At 38.6% G+C, this 21,363-nt stretch overlaps 1 protein-coding gene across 1 annotated transcript; it reads right to left on the bottom strand.

The window, feature by feature from the left end:
• Positions 1-10,579: 10,579 nt before the first annotated feature.
• LOC118564170 lies at positions 10,580-17,535 on the bottom strand. Its single transcript, XM_036141305.1, has 11 exons — positions 17,493-17,535; positions 17,055-17,106; positions 15,107-15,284; positions 14,615-14,755; positions 14,105-14,260; positions 13,759-13,851; positions 13,458-13,559; positions 13,131-13,214; positions 12,589-12,638; positions 12,042-12,150; positions 10,580-11,555 (listed from the first exon to the last, which is right to left on the bottom strand). The coding sequence occupies exons 2-11, from the start codon at positions 17,093-17,095 to the stop codon at positions 11,229-11,231; spliced, it is 1,281 nt and encodes a 426-aa protein (XP_035997198.1). The 5' UTR covers positions 17,096-17,106; positions 17,493-17,535; the 3' UTR covers positions 10,580-11,228.
• Between the last annotated feature and the right edge of the window lie 3,828 nt (positions 17,536-21,363).

The following is a 21,363-nucleotide window of genomic DNA, read 5'->3' as shown; positions in this document are numbered from 1 at the left end:
CACATTAAATAAACCAGACAATGGAAATTTTCTGAAAGAGGTGGAGCTCATGGTCAGATCCAGTGATGAAGCAGCATGTCAGTAGGGTAGAAAGTGAAGCTGGCCGTCATGTACCTTATCTTGGCAAAACAATTCAAAATGAACTGATAGACTTCATCAGTTCTAAAATAACAGAACAGATTGTGACAGAGATCAAAATTTCCAAATACTTCTCCATCATTTTGGATTGCACTCCTGATCTGAGTCATAAGGAACAGCTCTCTGTCATAGTTAGGATAGTGTCACAAGAAGACATTTCTTAGGCTTTCTGGTGGCAGAGCAGTCAACTGGAGAACATTTGTCATCTCTAATCCTAAAAAGGCTAGAGGAACTTAACATTCCATTTGACGACTGCAGAGGCCAATCCTATAACAACGGCGCCAATATGAAGGGGAAAAACAAAGGTGTTCAGTCAAAGTTGCTTCAGCTGAACTCAAGAACTCAAGAGGTGCCCGCACTTAAAACCTGGTAGTAGCTGATGCTGCAAAAAGCTCACCAGATGTCCTTAGCTACTTGGGCATTTGACAAAATTATTCAAGCTCTTCTCAGCCTCCACCCAAAGGTGGGATGTCCTCTTAGAATGTGTGAAAATCTCTCTGAAATCATGGACTAAGACCAGATGGGAAAGCAGGATAAAAAGCCTTGAGGCAGTAAGGTATCTGGCTGGGCAAATCCGAGAGGCTCTTCTGGGGGTGAGGGGAAAAACTACAGACCTTGTGGTGAGAGTTCAAGCCCAGTCTTTAGCTGAGGAGATTGGATCCTTTCTCTTTTACATTTGTACAGCGATATGATATGACGTTCTCAGCAAAATCTAGCATGTCAGTAAACTCATGCAGTCACCCTCCATGCAGATTTAATGTAGCTGTCAACTTGGTGAGGAAAACAATAGATTCCCTCACCAGTTACAGAAACACTGGATTTTCTGATGCACAGACAATAGCAAAGGAGATGCGTGAAGACATCAACGTGGGGCTGAACTAAAAAAAAAGCGATTGAGAACCACAAAAACCCACTTTAGCTAAGAGTCTCCAGATGAGCCCATTGAAGATGAACTACAAAAAATGGAAACCGCATTTTTTTTATGGATACTGGCATTTCTTCACTTGATGAGAGATTTCAGAATCTTGGAGAAGTGAATAACATGTTTGGTGTGCTCCTTGATTTTCCCAACTTAGAAGAAAAAGAGCTGCTACTGAAATGTCAAACCCTAAGTACTGCTCTGACCCAGGACAGCCAGCAGGACATTAATGGCGCAGAACTTACAAGGGAAATGCAAAATTTTCCACCATTGCCATCAACTAATATGACAAACATGGAACTTTTAACCTTCTTGCATGAGAAGAAGCTAACAGAAATTTACCCCAACATGTGGGTTGCTTCAAGAATCTCTGCCACTTTTCCTGTTACGGTGGCTTCTACTGAAAGTAGCTTCTCCAAGCTTAAACTGATTAAAACTTACCTGAGATCTACTATGATGCAAGAATGTCTCAGTGGACTTTCCATAATAAACATTAATCATGTGGTCTCAAATCAGTTGTCATATGATGATGTGGTAGATGACTGCTTCAAGAAAATCCAGGAGAGTAAAGCTGTAGTCATGTAAGGGTAAGGATGTGAGAAAAGTGGTGGTATTTAGTTTTTGAAGTAATTCAAGTTAAGGCAGACTAAAAACACCACGGGAGCTATTTGTAAGATAATCTTTTAATGTTATTTTTTTCTTTCATTTAAATCCTTGTATTTTTTGTGCCTACTAATTTTTTTGATTTCTTACGTTGCACAGTGCCATATTTATATTGTATTTAAGTTAATGTCACTTTACACTTTTTTGTGAGTATTTAAATGTAATACTTTATATAAGCTATATATATTGTATTTAAGTTATTGTCACTTGTTTACACTTTTTTGGGAGTATTTAAATTGAATACTTCATATAAGCTATTTATATTGTATTTCATATGTTGAGTTCATTTGTTTTGTATTTGTTTCTTTAATTATTTTCAAGTTTTTTGAATGTTAATATTGTTTTATGTAAATAAAAAATGTCCAAGACAAAGCTTTTTAGTTTCTTGAGAGTATATGAACACTAGCAGACATGCAAGTACTGTACAGTGATGCAAGGGGGCGCCACCTAAAATCTTGCCTGGGGCTCCAAATTGGTTAAGGCCGGGCCTGCCCGACAGGACATAGCTGGACACATAGTGGGAGGATGATTGCGTCTGTCCATTTTGTCAGTCAAGGATGTTAAAAATTATGATTAATGTTAATTTCTCCTGGATGTTATGTAAACAAGACGCCCTGTGACATCTGACATTTATTACCTTGAACAGAGTGCACTGAACTGAACTGCCTGATAACATTCCATCAGTATCAAAGAATAATAGTTGCAAGTGCTATCTGCCACAGTTCACAGACAAACACACACACGTACACACAATTACACTAAAACATAGGCACACACACACACTGCCTCCACTGTGCTTTTATCCCTGTATTCTGTTTTAGCTGTACTGTCAGAAAGGTCAGATCAGAGACCTCAAACTGTATTCCAAAAGAAGTTAAAAAAACAAAACAACTGGACATTTTTTCCGAAGTTTGAAGACATTTCGCTTCCTATTCAAAAAGTTTTCTCAATCCAAAATGTGAAAGGATAGGAAGCGAAACGTCTTCAAACTTCGGGAAAAAATTCCTGTTGTTATGTTTTTTAACTTTTTTTGGAATGACCATGACCTGGATGACTGACAATCTTCACCAGCACCTCAAACTGTAGTTTTCTTAGAATGTTTAGAGATGAATCTCCAGTATGTGTGTTAATGTATGAAAGAATTCTATTTAAGGATTAATTTAGCTTATTCCTTTGTTTTTCTGCACGTTGAACGTCTTGTTACTGAAAAGTGCTATATAAATAAAACTACCTTACCGTCTTCTCCTTCAATGTTTACATAAAACTGAAAATAAATGAAAATAAATAAAAACATGATGAAAATATCAATAATAAATACAGGTATGTTATTTAACTAGGAAGGAATACTGAAATCCTATTAAAAGACCATTTTAGGTCAACTATATAATCAAATATTGTCCTGACCCAACCCTACCCCAAAGAAACTTTAATAGGCCTTAATTAGAGATGGCTTTCTGAGTATTAGATGTCTGTTGTTTTATTGGGCTTTGTATTGGATTTAGATTTAAATTTAGTTCAGACAGTATAAGTCTAAGTCATATGCAGTTATGTTTTTTCAATGATTGTCTATACCATAAATGCCAATGCTAGTTTAAGATAATATGTTGCATCTAAATTGTGTGGAAAAATTCTTATATAATCAATATTGAATCTGTTTTCCTGTCGGGGTTTGTGGACGGTGAGCAGCGGGGAGAACTTTTTTATTTTCTTTCTGAGGAGCGGCCTGAATGGGGTTTTAATCAGATATAAACACAGCACCGAAAGTAAAATACGTGTACAAAATATTGGTGGGAACTGTCCCCCCCACCCCCTTGGTGGGGACATGTCCACACCAGTCCTTAAGGAAGTTACGCCTATTAGCGTTAGCTGTGACATCATTCAGAGGAGATAGATCATCCACTATTACCATATAGTGGTAATAGTGGAAACCATAAGGATTCCTGTGTGCTTTTGTGTATTTCTCTTGTCTTCTCTAACCCCTGGTCGGTCGAGGCAGATGCCTGGTTCTGCTGGAGGTTTTACTCCCTGTTAAAGGGGCGCTTCACGCATGCTCAGTATGAGGGATTGCTGCAAAGCCGTCGACAATGCAGACGACTGTCCACTGTGGCTCTATGCTCTTTTTGGAGGAGTGAATGCTGCTTGTCAAGACTTGATGCAATCTACTGGGCTTCCTTAGATAGGAAACCTTTTGACCAATCTGTATGATTTTATTGAATTTGTAAAGTGCCTTGAGATGACATGCTGTAAATCCATTCCATCCATCCATCCATTTTCCAAACTGCTTAATCCCTCATGGGGTGGTGCAACCCCCGTGAGGCGAGGTACACCCTGGACAGGTCGCCAGTCTGTTGCAGGGCAACACAGAGAGACAAACAGGACAAACAACCATTCACACCTAAGGACAATTTGGAGAGGCCAATTAACCTAACAGTCATGTTTTTGGACTGTGGGAGGAAGCCGGAGTACCCGGACAGAACCCACACATGCACAGGGAGAACATGCAAACTCCATGCAGGTCCATGGGTTCGAGTACACCCAGGGGTGTACTCGAACCCAGGACCTTCTTGCTGCAAGGCAACAGCGCTACCCACTGCGCCACTGTGCAGCCCCTGTGCTGTGAATTGGTGCTATATAAATAAAATTTAATTGAACAGAATTGAAAGTAACTTGATTAATCTGCTGTTGTGCCCAAGTATAAAAGGAAAATTAGATGATCACTGGGTAATGAACTTTCATGAAGACTGCAGCCTAACATCAGAAGAACAGTAATAGAATAATAAATAAATAAATAAATAAATAAATAAGGGAATCATGCTGTCTGAATACTGTCTGGTTAATTTTTATTCCTTCTGCAGGGCTTAAACTAGACGCCTAGGTGCTGAGAAATGGATACTTAATAAATGACTGAATCAAACAAAGTTAATACTAAAATTGTGTATCATCAATGAAGCAAATGTTCAGTGTATGAAACAGGTTTAAAGTCTCATAATATATATTTATCTAAAGCTGTAAGAACCAATGGAATGCACAGGGGGAGCTGATTTTTAAAGAGAGATGATGGATTACTATTCGACCTGAACCTCATAAAAAAATCTATGGGGTACTGTGAAGACACCAGACCCAAGGCATTGGATTCCAAGGATTATGAACATAATGAAGATGTCAAATTGTTCCATGCTGTTTCGAGGAACTTTTCTTTTGTGTGTCACCTGATGTCTTCTCTTCCTCTGTCGGTATGTGAATTGACTGGACTTCCTCTAAGCTGTCATCTCCCTCAACCATTTTAGAAGCACCACCTGTCATATACAAGCCGATGTCAATGTCTAATCAGGGGCATTCACTTTCCTGCAATGACTCATGCTGAAAAATCATAATTTCAGAACCCTCTTTTCAATACCAACTGTGGATTGCATAGAGCTCCACACACTCATTACCAGAGCTTGAGTGCAAGCTGGGAAATCAGTGGCATGGGTCAAAGCACTTTGAGCAAAGACACTCTCTCTCTCTCTCTCTCTCTCTCTCTCTCCCTCCCTCCCTCTCCTCTAGGTTAGGAGATTAGCATACAAGATCTGATGATGGTATTCAGAAGCGTCAGAGAGACTTTTCAAGTCTCAGCTCATGCATACATGTACATGTGTTATTAGCCTACATGCCTTACAAAGTAGGTCATGCCATGTCAGGCTGTATAATGTTATGCTATAGAGTACAGTCAATATACGTTTTTCTACTGTCACTGAGGATCATAGAAGAGGAAGTTCCACTGTGTCATGGTAAGGAATATGGAACTGCAATGGTGAACATTAAAAATTTTTATACAAAATGAAATCAGCACAAATCAGCTCCTTCTGCCTTCCACATTGTCAGGTCTCCACTAATCAATAGTATGGTCTTTAAAGTGAAATTATCTGTTGTTGTTTTTTCTTTATTCCTTCTGTGATAAATCTTTTTAGATCAAATCAGCTCCATTATCTGGTGATAATCAATGCTGCAGCCTGGGAAAAGGAGTTACAACCTCTCTTCAAGTTCAAGAATTTATTAACAGAAATAAACAAACATCTAGAGAACACCACTATAAAATGCTGTTTATCTCAACACTATATTTCAATCAACAAATCCACTCTAGTAGGCTAGTAAAGCTTAACTAAAACTACTAAGCAAAATTAAGATAAAAGGAAGCTAAGGAACACACAAAAGAAACAAAAGGACAAAATAAGATAGTTGAAAACCATCATCAGAATAATTCAGTGAATCCTGGTTCACTGCAGATCCAAGTTAGAGAACCAAAGTTAATCTTAAAGAATGTGGAATGAGATCAAATCAACTTAACTAATCTAATTTGGTATAAGTTTCAACCCATTCACAATGCAAATCCTAAGTTAAAAAACATTATTTGAGAAAATAAAATTTTAAAGAATGATTTGCTCTATAAAATCAATATCTTTTAGACCTGTGATTTTATTAATGCAATTATTCCTCCGGGAAACTAGAGGCACTGTAGTGGGCAGTTGCTTGATAGATTAACCCTGAAGTTATACCAAACACCATTAAATCAACAATAATCATCCCTATTAATGTAAGGTGACCAGATTTCTGAAATCAAATCTGGGGACATTTCTTGCTCGTGGGTAAAAATCAATACATCTCATCAAGATGAAATTAGGAAACGGGGACAGTAATGGTTTCATTTATTTTTACATATTTATTAATATTTAAACAACAAAAATCAAGTGTAAAAGCCAGGAATGTGCCTCTCCACACTTTTAGTATATCATAAGATGAATAAAATTAATAAATAGTGTTAATAGAAAACTAGAACTTTGGGTTGAGGCAAAGTGATGGGGGTGGGAGTGGAGGTGTCCAAGGTGGTTAGCAGGGCTTTTCAATTTTGTGTAGCCCAAAGAGCTCTGCCACCTCCTAAGGGGAGAGTGACATGAGGAAAAGAAAAACCAGTAAATACAAACATTTAGACTGTGGCTCTCTGTGAAGACAGAGTTCCTCCACCTTTTAAAAAAGTGCAACAAATACTTATTCTGTTCATGTCTACATACCTATGAGAAGTAGGTTTTTCTTCACCAAAAAGAAGTAGCAGTCAAGCCCACAGGTAAAGGGTGATACATGTTTCTTACTGTCATCTCAAAGAAGCAGATTAATTTCTCCTACTAATGAGCTTTAAGCACAGCTCCACTACTGCCTGAACTCCGGCAGCTCCTTTGTTTAATGTCTTTCATCACTGGACAAGCTGATTAATCCAGGTGTGTCTGGCTGGTTACTGAAGTCAGACACACCTGGATTAATCAGTCTGACCAGAAATGAAAGGCAGTAAACAAAGGAGCTGCTGAGGTTCAAGAAGAAGTGGAGCTGTGCATAGAGCCTGTTTGGGACAGGAAAATGGGTTTTAGTGATGTGAGGTGAAAACAAAGGCACAGACCTGGAAATTCCCTTGACAAAAATGCAAGTGATTGAGTGTGTAGTGCAGCATGAGCATGTATAAACTTACATAAAGTGTGTATAACTACATTATGTGTATGGTAGTAGTTGATGTGTGAGTATATTGTTTGCTCCTCTAAGGTGAGTTAACTCCGGTCAGTGAGTCAGCTAACATGAGATCATCTCTGGTTTCTTCAAGGCCTTCTGTGTCTGAAGAGCCATCAGCCCCGGTATCCAGAGGTCTGGATAAAATAAGAGGAGAAGAGAATGTATTATGTGCAGAACTGACATTTTTAAAAAACACAAGAAAAAAATACAACTAATCTGACTCTTCTTTCTGCCACAGCTAGGGAAGTGCAGTGAAACTCATGTTCAGTGCAGAGACTCAGGAAGAGGTTATATCCTCAGACAATTGGGCTTCTCAACTCAAACCTGAGTCACTCTGTTTTACATAGTATACTTCACACACTACATTACTCAATACGTTACTTTATCACTTAAATCATGTCAACGCTTTATCACTTGAACTTTATTAATGCTCTAAGTATTTTTTTTCCATTATCAATCGTTCTTTCCATCAGTGTTGCTATTTTCCTCTATTCTCATTTAATCTCCTTTCTGACTTCCTATCTTCTTCCGCTCTCCTCTTGTATCAATCTTACATTATTCTAAAACAGACATTATATAATTAAAATCAGTTCCAAAAACATTAGAATGTACAACATGAACACTTCCAATTATTGTTATTTTTATTATTATATCATCTGATTAAATACTACAAATCTATTTACCACAATATTTGGAGCTACAAGCAAAAACAACATAATAAATGACCATTAAACAGGTGGTTATCTCTTCCTCCATCATTCTCAGATCATGTAGATCTTTTCTCATCGAGTTCTCCTGTTACTGACTCCTATTTTTTCATGAGGAACTTTCATATATCCAAACTGAGCAGTAGAAAAGCTAAACCTAATACTGAAAGTCTATGCTCATAAATCAGCAAAACAACTTGTAATAACTCTACTTATAACTATCTAAAATATAAACCAAAGCTCACCAATCAGTTCTAAAACCTCTTTAGAAGAACTCTTGTTGATCCCTGGAGAACCAGTGTACTAGATTAGCGCCTCACAAGGAGTTTTCAATCATTCTGTTACATTTTATCTGAGTGTCTTTTACTGATGTGAGCAGCAACTCGTGGTCTTGTCTTACTTTTTATTGATAATTTTTAACCTGGACAAAAACCAAACATTTATCTCAGGATCTGCCCGATCTAAATACTTACCATGACACAGGGCAGCTCCCCTTGTAACAACGAATTTCCACTTCTTCTTCTTCTTCTTCTTCTTCTTCTTCTTCTGTTTTAAAAGTGGTGCGCTCTTCTTGTTTTTCTTCTTCTTCCTCTTCATGTTTTAATGGCATCTGACATCCAAAAGGATCATTACCGCCATCTAGTGGCAACCAGCTACCATAACACATTTTCCCCCTCTGTAAAATCGGGGACATTTCCGGGGACAGCTTTAGCCGGGGACAGGTGGTTCAAAACGGGGACAGTCCCCGGAAATCGGGGACGTCTGGTCACCCTATATTAATGATCCTATAAAATGAGAGCACATTTCTCCAGTTTTAACAAAAATTCATTGGCTTCAGGTCCAAATTCGGATTGATTTTTAAATTATTTTATTTGTTTTTAAATGCATGCTCCTTCTCGTTTGCTCTGGGGCCCGTTCTTCGTACCTTGCTTAAAACATCCAAGATCAAACGAGACATTCAAGATGATTTCATTCGGCTAATCATGATTCGGCTAATTGGGTTCTTCGAACACACCTGTTGTTTATGATTAGTATGGCTGGATTGAGTTATCTGAGATAACTGCGCATTCATTCGTTGGTTTAAAAGGGGAAATGTATCGATAGTAGAAACAATGATCAGCAACGCTGCTATTGGCTGTTCAGCATGGCCAAAGAACGCCCACAGTTTTTCTCTCAAGGAGAACACAAGCTTTTAATGGAAGGTTATGCCGAATTTGAGTCATTAATTATAACGACAGGGAACACCTCAAAATCTATTAAAAAAGTAGCAGACAAATTAATGCGTAAATACGGTCCGTGGTGGATGTTTCTATCACTTTATACAGTATGTATTTTTGCATTTTAATAATTTCATATTTACTTTGTTCTTTTATATCAGAGCCTCCACGGGATCCACTAAAACATGAGGACATGTAAAAGTGAAATACAAGAATATTCTACAAAATGGTAGTCTTTAATTATTATACTTTATTCTAAAAAGGCACTTATGTCAAGAGATCCAAATTTCGGTGTCATTCCTTAGACACTGTAAGTAAAGGACACGTGCAAACTGGGAATTTTAACAAAAAAATTCTTTATCTATAAAAAAATTAAGTTCTTCCTTTTCCAAGTCATCCAGAGCTTTCACGGTCAAAAACTGTATTGCTCCGTGTCTAGATAATCCATCCATAGTTTTTTCTAATACAATATACGGCTCGACAGGAAGCAAGCCTTTCAAAGTAAAACTAAACTTCACAATAAAATGGCTTGAACAAATCTTCTTACTGAATGTGATAAAAATAAAAAGCAAACCATCATACAAATAACTTTAATATTTTCTATTTATGGCTCTAACAACTTTTTCCTCTTTAAAAGCCACTGTTAAATGATGTGTTTGTCTGTTTATAACAGCCACCAAGAAAAATCTCTCTACAATTACACTGTCGCGCTGCGCTAAAGGATCCTATCTTGCGCGATACGTGAATCATTCGAAAAACTTATGCAAATTATTCTTACACCTTCCGCGGCAGGTTGCTGTCGTAACAATGGACAAACATGGCTACGACAGACTTCCCTATCTCCTCCGTTTATAAAGGTGCGATCTAATCCTGTTTACATGAAATAAGCCTGCTCTTGAGCAGGTTTAAGCTGGCGCACATCACAGAAATATTTAACCCTAACTTCTAAGAATTATGTAAAATAATTAATAACAAAGTTCCATTTGATTTTTTAAATATTTTTAACATAAACTGACCTAATAAACTTTACATGATCCATATGCATCAGTGTAATACAGCCTATTCTTTTTAAATGCATATTCCCTAGGTTTATCTATTCAGCATTAATATAATTGATTGAATTTAAATGCATATTATTCTGATTATATATTTAAAATACATTAAGTATATTTGTTCGAATTACATAGTAATTAGGTTACCTATTCAAGATGAATAATGTGTATGTGTTTAAATTACATAACAATTAAGCTTATATTCAATCAAAATGCATTCGATTTATGTATTTATTATTAATATCCAATAATCTTTTTCTATAGGGTTAGGGTTACGATTCATATTCAATGCATTTTTTTATTCACAATGATTGTGTATTTGTTTGAAATTCAACAACATCTCAATGATGCATACAATCAGACCACCTCATTTATTAACATTAAAGCTTCTCTTCACACAGACATTGTACTCAGCAGGTAGTGTAGCTCTTCAACCAAGTCATACTTGGAACATGAAAAATGTTTTCTAATATCATTAGAACAAAGGCAAATTATCTGCTCCAACAATGGCAGTAAAGGACCTGCTCTTTTTTATCTAAAACAAACTACAGGCTCAAGAACATTCAATACATTATCACACATACGATTCACACATCAAAAACTCATCACTTGAGAGGAACAGGTTTTCCTTTAAGTACACACCATTTCTTGGTCAGTGTGACTGTTCTGTGTTCTGTGGGTATTAATAACTCTATTCAACACTTCAGCAGAATCAAGTACCTGCTGCAACGATCGCAGTAATGGGATATATTGAAAGGACCTGCAATTTTTTGGATCTAGAACAAACTCTACAGGCTCAACAACATTAAACACTTTTTTTAAGTAGTAGAACATAGTTAACTGAGCACCTTCTGTTTCTAGCTTTCTGTGTGTTCGATGTGTGAATCTTCAAGGCTGCGAATGTACAGGAACACTATAAACACTTGGTTATCGGCATGTATGGGCGGTCTCTTCCTGTACTTCCTCCTCCCATCACCGCCCAACCCCAAAAAAATTGTCACCTGAGCAATTTGAGTTTCAGTGCTCGTACTTTGGGGGAAAGTTTAGACGATACCAGGTCCATCAGGATCTTCTGGTCAGCTTCGACTGTATTCTTCAAGCTTCTTGGATAGCTCAGATTAAGAGCATAGATCAACCCATAAAGCATTACACATGCATGGTTGATACTTTGGAGGTTGTGGAGAACTTCAACCCCTTCCAGGACCACACCGACATCTGCAAAGAGTCCACCAGGACCATCATGATCATCACCCTCAGCTTGAACGGTGTAGATTGCCATGGTTGTCCCTGCGACATCTGCCTCTGCCTCACTGCATTCGATGTCCTGAAAGATGGAGGGAACAGAGAACAATGAGGTGTGTCACTCTAACCTTTGACCACCAAATTCTAAGCAGCTCATCATTGAGGCCAAGTGCGTGTTAATTTGAAAAAATTCCCTCAAGGCACTGTAGATATAGTGTTCATGAGAATGGGATAGAGTTCAAGGTTACAATGACCTCAAGATCTTTGACTCCCTAAAAGCCTGGAAAACAAAACCAAAAAAAGTCACATTATGTATAAATGGCGTTGTACATTCGACAACCATCAACTATTTAAATATGATTTATTTTAAAAGTAGTGTTTGAGCATTGTTGATCACAATGAGGGTTGTGTCCAAGAATCTCAATGCCATTCTTTAACATGTTTGTGGTTACTCTGTGCCATAAAGAATGGCATGCCGTGTCTCATTGCTTAAAATTAATACTCTTACGGTAATCCTTTAATTTAGTGAATATTTAATGGTCCACATTAACATAAGAGACTAACTTACATGTTCATAGGTTAGTCCTCCTCTGAGGCTAACGTTTTGTGCTTCTTTAAGTCGCAAGGATTTCCGAGAAGACAGAAGAGACTGCACTTTATCCAACGAAGCCTTTGACCTGCCACAATAAAAATGGAGTCAACAAAACATCCCGACTCAAAAATGTAAAAAAAGAAAAAATACAGGACCGGGTACCCATTTTATTCAGAGATTTGAGTCGATGAAAACATTCTCATAAGTAACCAATATCTAAAAGAGCCAAAGCAGGGTGAAAAGACAGTAGGAAAGAGGCAAACTTACTGCCCCCTCACTCCTACCCTCCACCATCTCTCCTAATCTCCTCTGATAGGGTAAGGTTTACCCCTCCCTCCTATCCAACCCTCTCCAACCCTCTCTTGTACTGCCCTCCCTCTCTCCTAACTAATCTTTTCCTATCCTGACCTTCTCTCCCCTAACCGATCAATCCTTGCAAATGCCCCCTTCTACTAAATAGAATCAGTCCCAACAGCCAAAACAAAACAAAGTATCCTCACTACTACACTGTTTTATGACTTACCTCTTCACAACCGGCTTTGACTTCATGGTCTGTCTCAGATCCTCAGCTGCCTTTTGACAAAAAAACAATACGGTAATTATCCCATTTTTTCTCTCCACAGATATCAGTCCTAAATACACTACAAGGTATGGTAAAGGATGAAGACAGGAATGGCATTATCTTTGTAAACTTTATTGTAGAAAAAAGTAAAAATTAAGCCCTACTTTTACATCTTTTTAAAATCTCATGCTTTATGTATGTGTGAAGTTACACTGTGATAGGAGGTAACACACAAAGCTATATGTGTGATGTGTGTGGGAGACAGAGAGAGAGACAGACAGAGGGAGAAGTCCTAGGGGAAGAGAGAAAAGGCAGGACGGAGAAACAGAGAGAAGAGGGAGAGACAGAGGGAGATAGACACAGAAAGGGGGAGGGAGAAAGAAGAGAGAGAGTAGGGGTAGACAGACAAAGTGTGATAGGATAGAGAGAGATGGAGGGAGAGAGAGACAGTTGATCAATCTTGTGTTGGTGAGTCAATTGTTCCAGTCAACATGTCCACTTACTTGCACTAACACCAAGGACGATAAGAAGGCTTCCTTCTCTCTGATGTTCGTAAGCTCATAAGCTGAGAGTCCACAACATTCATCCTATTGACCCCCACCAACCCATCCACACACAGGAGAATCAAGCTGATCAGAATCAAGAATTAAAACTGAACTGCCTCGTACTCTGCTCGTACTTTGGGGGAAAGTTTAGACGATACCAGGTCCATCAGGATCTTCTCATAAGCTGAGATCTGAAAGGCATTTCTTACTAAATAACATTTCCAAAACACGTGTCAATTACATAACTGCTGCTTTATGAGAACTGTCAAGTTTCTGTGTACTCACCTTCTTGTTTGGGGCAGAATTGTTGCTGGCAGATTGGAGACGCTTAGGTGCCAGGATTCTTTCCGTCACCTCAGGCCCCTCCGGACCATTTGACTTTACTTCCTACAAGTGACAGCACTACCACCATTGCCTTGAGGAAATTTCTTACTCAAAACAAACAACGCATTGGACTCAATGACGAACTATTGGTCAAGGTCAATGCGACCTAATGCCCATCACATTTTCATGAACACCACATGCTATCAGGCACATCTAGAGGGAAATTAATTACATCTGGCGCAAAGAAAGATGACATACATACCACGTATTCTTTGACCAATGTGTCCAGGTCTTCACAGAGGTAGATGCTGAGACATCTCAAAATGCAATCACGCCTCACGTTGATGTCTTGATTCTGAAACAAACATTACATGATTCCATGCCATTAGAAATGAATGCAACAGATTTTTTTTTATTTTATGATTAATGTTGTTTTATACACAATCATTTACAGGCTATGTTAGTCTTAGGTTCAATATGTGCAAAAATGTAATTTCAATAAGTTCTCAATAAACAACCAGTCTGGCCCTTGACTTGTACAAATTAAAAAAATTTTGCCCACGGCGTATGAAGTTGACACCCCTGGGTTAGACTAAAAAATTACTTACATTCTCCATCTTTGCCATCATGGCTCCGATTTTTTTCCCTGCAACTCCCCCTTTAGTGTTGAAAACCCTGATCAGGTCGTTGGTCAGCCGGTCAAGTTCCCCCAAAAATTTTGAGGTCAGTGGTATAGTTGTCAGCCGCATAAACTCCAAGTTGATCTGTAAAAGACAACAGAGACAGGACACAGACTTAGACAGGGGTGGCTGTTGCTTAGTTGGTAGAGGGGTCAATCATAGAACAAAGGTCAGTGGTTCAAATCCCAGCCTTGACTGTCCACATGTCAAAATGTCCTTGAGCGAAACAGGATGAGATACACAGCCTGAGACCGTGTACCGGAGGAAGAAGCAGGTCGAACGTGCATGAGAAAAAAAAGCACTTTGCACAGAATGTGCACTGCTATAGCATCGCCTTGGCATGCATGACCTTGACAGTAATATGCTGAAAAGACACTGTATCTGAACGGCCCAGAAGAATATATACCGTAAGTTACTAAACTTCAGATTCACACTTGCCTCGGTGACGTCAAAGAGTGCTGGCCATTTATTGAAAAACTCAGGAATCTTTGGCTCCTGGAGAACCTCCTGTCTCCTGAGGGAGAATGTACGCTGCATCTTGGCCTTGATGAGGTTCTCATCCCTTTTCTTCTTTTTTACCTAAAATGGAATGAAACGTCAGTAAAGATACTTGTATAACGAGATATGAGAAACTCTCAACAATGGTGCACATTACAATTGGAAACAGAAATATTAACAATATGATTAGGGAGTAAGAATATTTTACAAACCGAGTGTAAAAGAAAAATTAACTGTGCAAAGTAACCACAAAACAGCTTAAGTGTCTAGTGCTGTGCAAAATGAACTGTTGAGCTGCTTGAGCTGAGCTAGATAAAAGTATAGTGCAAAAAACATGACGGATGAAAAGCTCTTATGTACATACTGGCCATGCCATGAACATGGTGTAATCATGGATAGGTAAGATAAGATATAATGTATTGCACATTATACCTCTGTCAGTAGAGCCACCCTTTCCATCTCCAAACTGTCTTTTGTTTCACCACTAGGGATGTTTGGACAGAAATTTACATCTCCCTTCCTGGCCTTCTTGATGTTGGCTGCTGGACTCTGCTGGCCACTTCGCTTGTTTTTCAGAGAGTTGATGGCAACCTCGGGGATTCCAGCTTGGCTGAGGAGAAGAACAATGATATTTCTTCAGCACCTTTCAGTGACGATCAAAAATTGATTCACAATTTAAACACAATGGGCTCCATTTTAATTTTGTCCTTAGCACCATGTCTTTCATACATTTATGCTGGCACAAAGTGACACAAGACCTTAAATGCAAGACTTCTAATCCATCCAACTGGCATTTAATATCTTGCTCCACCTTCTGCTGGCACAAATATAAAACATAACCCTTGGTACTTAGGACAGAAACACTCCAAAGCAACTCGTTTGAGTATCCTGTGCAATCTTCAGATGTGAGTCATGTGTTTCTTTAGTTCGTAGACAAAAAGCACCTGAATGAACATCCTTTGACTGTATCTCTACTTTCTGAGCAGTACAAAATCGGCAAATATATTGCCCAGAGAAGCTCTCTATGAAGCCAGCCAAACTATGGGCGCCCAAATTATCAGCAATTACACTATGCACTGTTCCTTTGACAAAAGTTCCAAGCTTTGGAATGAACACACCATGCTCTTCTAGTGTAACAAGATCATGTAAAAGTGGCTCCAATATTTTTCCATATCCATATGCCTTTACATCGTCACTCTTACATAAAACTGCCAAATAAATTGATGTGAGTGCTGAGTGAGAGCCTGGTGCCAAGTTATTCAGAATCCAATATACACTACACAACTTGTGCTTCTTCCGTGACGTGCCCAAAGGATTACACAATTCGAAGTCGTCAATGTATAAGGTTAAACAAAGTTTTATATCATCACTTGAGAGGAACGAGTTTTCCTTGAAGTACACACCATCTCTTATGGAGTGATACTGCTGGTTTTCAGGCTGGTCAGTGTGACTGCTCTGTGTTCTGTGGGTATCAATAACTTTATTCAACACTTCAGTAGAATAAAGTATCTGTTGCAACGATCGCAGCAACGGGATATACTGAAAGGACCTGCATTTTTTTTTTATCTAGAGCAAACTCTAAAGGCTCAACAACATTAAACGCTTTTTTTCTTTTCTCTTATATGCTGTAGAAAGTGCACCACATTTCCCCAGTGCATTAACCAAGGGATTAGATTTACACAGTAAATCAGCTAATTCATTAACAACAACACCATCAACCTCAATGTCTTTGTTTTTGAAAAAATCTGAAAGCGTGCTACAAGTTATCGGTACAGACACTGTACTCAGCAGATAGTGTAGCTCTTCAACCAAGTCATCTACTGCTATAGATGGAACATGAAAAATGTTTTCTAATTTCGAAAGAACAGAGGCAAGTTTTTTTTCAACAACTTCAGGAAGGTCCTCTGGATTATCAATATCACTATCTGCATCTGACTGACCATCATCTATGTTTGCAGAGGATGAGGGCCCATCATCAGGACTAGCAGACTGAGTAGTGACCTTAACTACACCTGCCTTAAAATCTGATAGACTGTGGGGATTATGTTTACGATTTTTGTGTGACCAAGTACCATATATACGTGTCTGAAATGCGCATCCTTCAAACATACAAGTTACATTTTCATACTGTCTAAGATGTTGATAAGTATGACTAAAGTAATCTTTCTCAGTTGAAAGTTCTTCACACCCACACGTCTGACATTTGAGTGTAGATGATTGAGCAACTGCTGTTTCTAGTCTTCTGTGTTCTCGATATATGTGAGTCAAAAGGTTATTCCAGGTTGTGAATGTGCAAGGACACTCTACATATATACAGGGATATTTGAATGTGCGGGCATGGTGGAAATGTCTTAGCCTGAAGTGTTTTATTAACTCATACCTTGAAGATATTAAACTGTCACACAATCTGCATGGCCACATTAACACAGCACCTGTGAATGAATAAAAAGAACAGTAAGTCAGTTACATTATGTTATTAACAAACAAAAAACAAGTTCCACATGGCTACAAAAACATCAGTTTTAAATAAGTTTTTAGTAACACGATTCACGTAAATTACCTATTTTGACTTGAAAACGGCGAATTTCGCCGAAAGGTGACTAGTTTGCAGGTATGGAAATTTAGTGAATTGCTAGCTAACGTTAGCTAGTGGGTGCCAGTGCACGAGGTAGTAGGCCTTAAGATAAAACTGCTTACAATCATCACGAACTACGCAGATTTGATCTTGAGTGAATCGCTATTAATGTAATACGATACAAACTGCACAAATAATACACAGATTGATGTAATAAGACAAAGGATGACTTGGATTACTCACCGTTAAATCTGAGCTGAGAAGATGGCGTCCAGCGGAAAATGAGGATGTCATTACCTGATGTCATTTCCTGTTTTAGCTTACAGGTAGCCAGAATTGTATGCAAACCGATCACATACATTTTAAATAAAAGAATCTAATTCGTTTCACAGCTTTGATTATTTAAACCATGTTAATATGTATTAAGTAATTACATTTAATATAATTTAGAATTGACAGAATTATACAGATTATAATTAATTTCAATACATCAATTTTAAAAATATTTAATTTAAATAAAATCTAATAGATGTATATGCTTAAATATAAAGTCTACCATGATTCATTTCTGTGAGTGCATGTTGCTATGACAACAAGTGCAGGATGAGTTTCAAAGAACCAAACAATCCAAGATCATGTCAGCTAACTGAGTTAGCGAAGTACGAGGAACGAGCCCCAGGTTAGTTGATCAGGTTTTGTTAGTCATCCAAAAAACAAAGAGTGCAAAGAGGTAACTGCACTTTCTCTGTTGTCGCACAAAACTCTGGATTCAAGTAGCTTTACACATTTCATTTTCTGGGCTTAATGTTCTTTTAAAAGACAGTTTCAGATGTTAGTGTTTGAAGTTTTTATTGTTTGTTTTTATTGTTTGTTTTTGTGTTTGCATTCTGCTGGCTTTAACTTTTTTCTGTTTAGAATTACTAGTTTTTAGAAATTATAGTTAATGTTAAGGGGGAAATACGGTTGTTTTGGAAGTTCTTCAAAAACAGCTCAACAACCTAACACTATCTTTTTTCCCTCACTAACAAGACAATATTGTAGCTGATCATAAAAGGACAATATGAATTATCAGATTCACATTCATGCAATGAAAACACCCACGATTATCAATCGATCGGTTTGTTTATGAATGTAGGTCTATATCCTCATTGGTGATGAGGCTGATTTTCATCAAGCCTATATGATCTGACATTTTCCCCTCAGCTGCAACACTTGAACCACAAAGGGGTTCACGCTGCGTCTTTATGCATGATCCAACTGCTGATGTTTTCCCTCTTTTCAGCTCCAAGCACTTCTAGCCTGTTACAGTTTATGACCTTTATCATCACCTTTCACAGTGACAGGTTTCTCATCTCAGTCTCAATACTGACCAGACATATCTCCTGTATGGCGCAGGGCGCTCTGGTGCGTAATTACACAAGCCGAAGGCTGAGTTTGAAGTTGTTCTTTGAGCACTTGTTGTTTGTGGTCGGAGCGGACGGAATCATTACATTCTGCTTTGCTTTTCGCCCACTATTAGTCTTAAAAGGGGACTCCTATAGGAAATATAGAATGAAACACAACTACTAACTCTCCTATCGACTAATTGTGAAATTTGCTACGGGTAGAAGGACATTAAACTAAGTGGTTCACGTTTTGAAGTCTGGCCGCTGATAAAGGCCGCTGGCCCCGGGGGAAAATAGGGGAGAGAGCAGAAAGAGTGTTGAGGCACAGAAACATGATGCATGTTGTTAAAAAATGCAGAATTAATAAAAACAAAACTTTTACACAGACTAACTGGCATTTCAGATTGAATCTGGTTAGCGGATCTGTTTTCTGATCCAACATGCAGCCGTGAATGGTTCTGAATGAAGGTTTTATGTGGCAGCCGCTTTCCCCCCCTGGCCTCATGGGTATGCAGTACCAGACCGTACCAGCTTACTTTCGCCACTGGTTAGGACCAAAATTATTTATAACTCTGATCGCTCTTCCTGCTGCTCTGTTAACATGAACAGAGCAGGAATTACTGATGGCTACAAGCTGTGAAAGAAGCTGAAACAGCTCTGCAGAAGGTGGGCTTTAGACTGAGCTCTGGATGGACAGTGCTATGAATGGATCATCTGCAGCCCATATGACCCCAATATTTTTATGCTTGAGAAATGCCACATGTGGTGTGTGTGAATTCAGTGAAATGCGTGTGTCACACGGTCACAGCGAGAAAGTTGAGTGCTCTGAGCATGTGCCACAGAACAGACTAAAAGGAAATTCTAGCAATGAATAAAGAAACCAGAGAGTTTAAATGCTGAGGAAGGCTAGGTAAAGATGATGCAGAACATGGGTGAAAGCAATCAGAAGGAAATGAGGAACAGCTGTGACCAATGAAACAAATGAGCTGAGGAGAGAAGCTTTGTGTAGCCTGGTTAATTTTCTCCAAACAAGTGGATGGAAACACGCCTCATTCAATTTTTTGTTTGTTTAAAATTCACATGACAATTGGGTGGAAACACAGCTACTCACTTGCAGCATTCACTCCACCTGAAACTGTCAGGATCTGGGTTTTGTTATGGTTGTGTGTTCTGTTTAGTCATAGGTTTAGGTATTGTATTAGTTTTGGTTTATGGAATAGTTTAGGTTTTATTGTGGTTTGAATTTGTACTTTGTTTGATGTTATCAGTCCTTCTGGTCTGCTCCAATCACTTCTATTACCAGCCTTTATTCAGTTCACCAGCCAGCATTCTTTCACCTCTTACTCACTACCCTGTCACTCCCTTTCTCCAGTCACCATCCAATCAGCTTCAGTTTACTTCCAGTCACTTCCCTTCCCCTGATTAGCTCCACCCATTCAAACTCACTGGCAGTGAAAAAGGGAATGTCAATGTGTAATCCAGCCAATGCCGCTCCTACTGGCTCCCTCAACTCCACCAGATGTTGCAGCATCAAGCAGGTGCTGTTCAATCTTGTTTCCACCTCCTGCATCAACTTGGTTGCTTGCATGCCCAGCCGAAGCTGCACTTGTGTAAGCTTCTCCTTTAAAGATACAGAAGAGTAGGCCATTAAGTCACTGCAGTAGGAGTAGCAGGAGTACAGTCAAACTATTATTATATATTGGAATAAAAGAAAAGAGCATACCTTAGAAGTGGTGCTGCTTCTAAAGTAGCCAACCAGCTTCCTTGCTTTGGCCTGGAGGCCAGAGAGCACAGGGTGCTGGTCAAGCGCCCTCTTTACAACAAAATTGAGGGTGTGAGCAACACAAATGTGGTGGCGAAGCTTCAGCTCTCTCACACATGCCACCATATTAGGAACACCATCGGTGACCATGCATGTCACCTTGCATGAGATTCCCCATTCCTCCATCAGGGAGGCTTCACACAAGCAATATTTTCAGTAGTGTGAGACTGGGGGAATGCCTGCACTCCCAACAACACCGAGCTCAGCTTTTCGTTCTCCTCCACAAAGTGGCATGTCACTGTCAGGTAGACATCCATGTTGATGGATGTCCACATATCTGATGAAAGGCTAAAAGCAGCCATCTTCTCTATTTTAGCCTTAGCGTGCTCCTTAGCAGACTCATATTTGGCCTCCACCATGGCCTTTAGAGCCTAAAGGAAGAAATATATATATATATATATATATATATATATATATATATATATATATATATATATATATATATATATATATATATATATATAGCTGAATTGTGACACATACAATAATGTAGTCATTCGTTTTTGTTTTTGTTTTTTTTCTCTCTTTCCAGTGTCCTGTCTAGCAATGTGGCAATAGGAATTGATGTCTCAATGCCAGATAGAGCTTGACAGATTTTGCTTTTACAAGTGGAGCGAACAGCTTTTGCCATAGTGCTCCGCTTGATTTATGCATGTAAATAGCTTTATTGTGATTCCTGCAGGGAGAATTAAAAATTATATGGACACTACAATGGGAGAGTAAAGGAAGAACAAGAAGAGAGAAAAAAAAGAGAGAAGAGGTGAAAGAAAGAAGAGATAAAAGGGAGAGAGTGATAAAACGTTCTCCGTCCGCTCCATCACCTGGAAAGAGAGATGCAAAAAGAACAGCACAACCAACAGACATAAAGCAACAGATACAATCGAATAACACCTAGATGCCATTGCTA

The sequence above is a fragment of the Fundulus heteroclitus genome, chromosome 1, assembly GCF_011125445.2.
Source record: "Fundulus heteroclitus isolate FHET01 chromosome 1, MU-UCD_Fhet_4.1, whole genome shotgun sequence".
NCBI classification, from domain to species: Eukaryota; Metazoa; Chordata; class Actinopteri; order Cyprinodontiformes; family Fundulidae; genus Fundulus; species Fundulus heteroclitus.
Note: the sequence above shows the minus strand (reverse complement) of the source record. Positions and strands in the feature narration are given on the sequence as shown.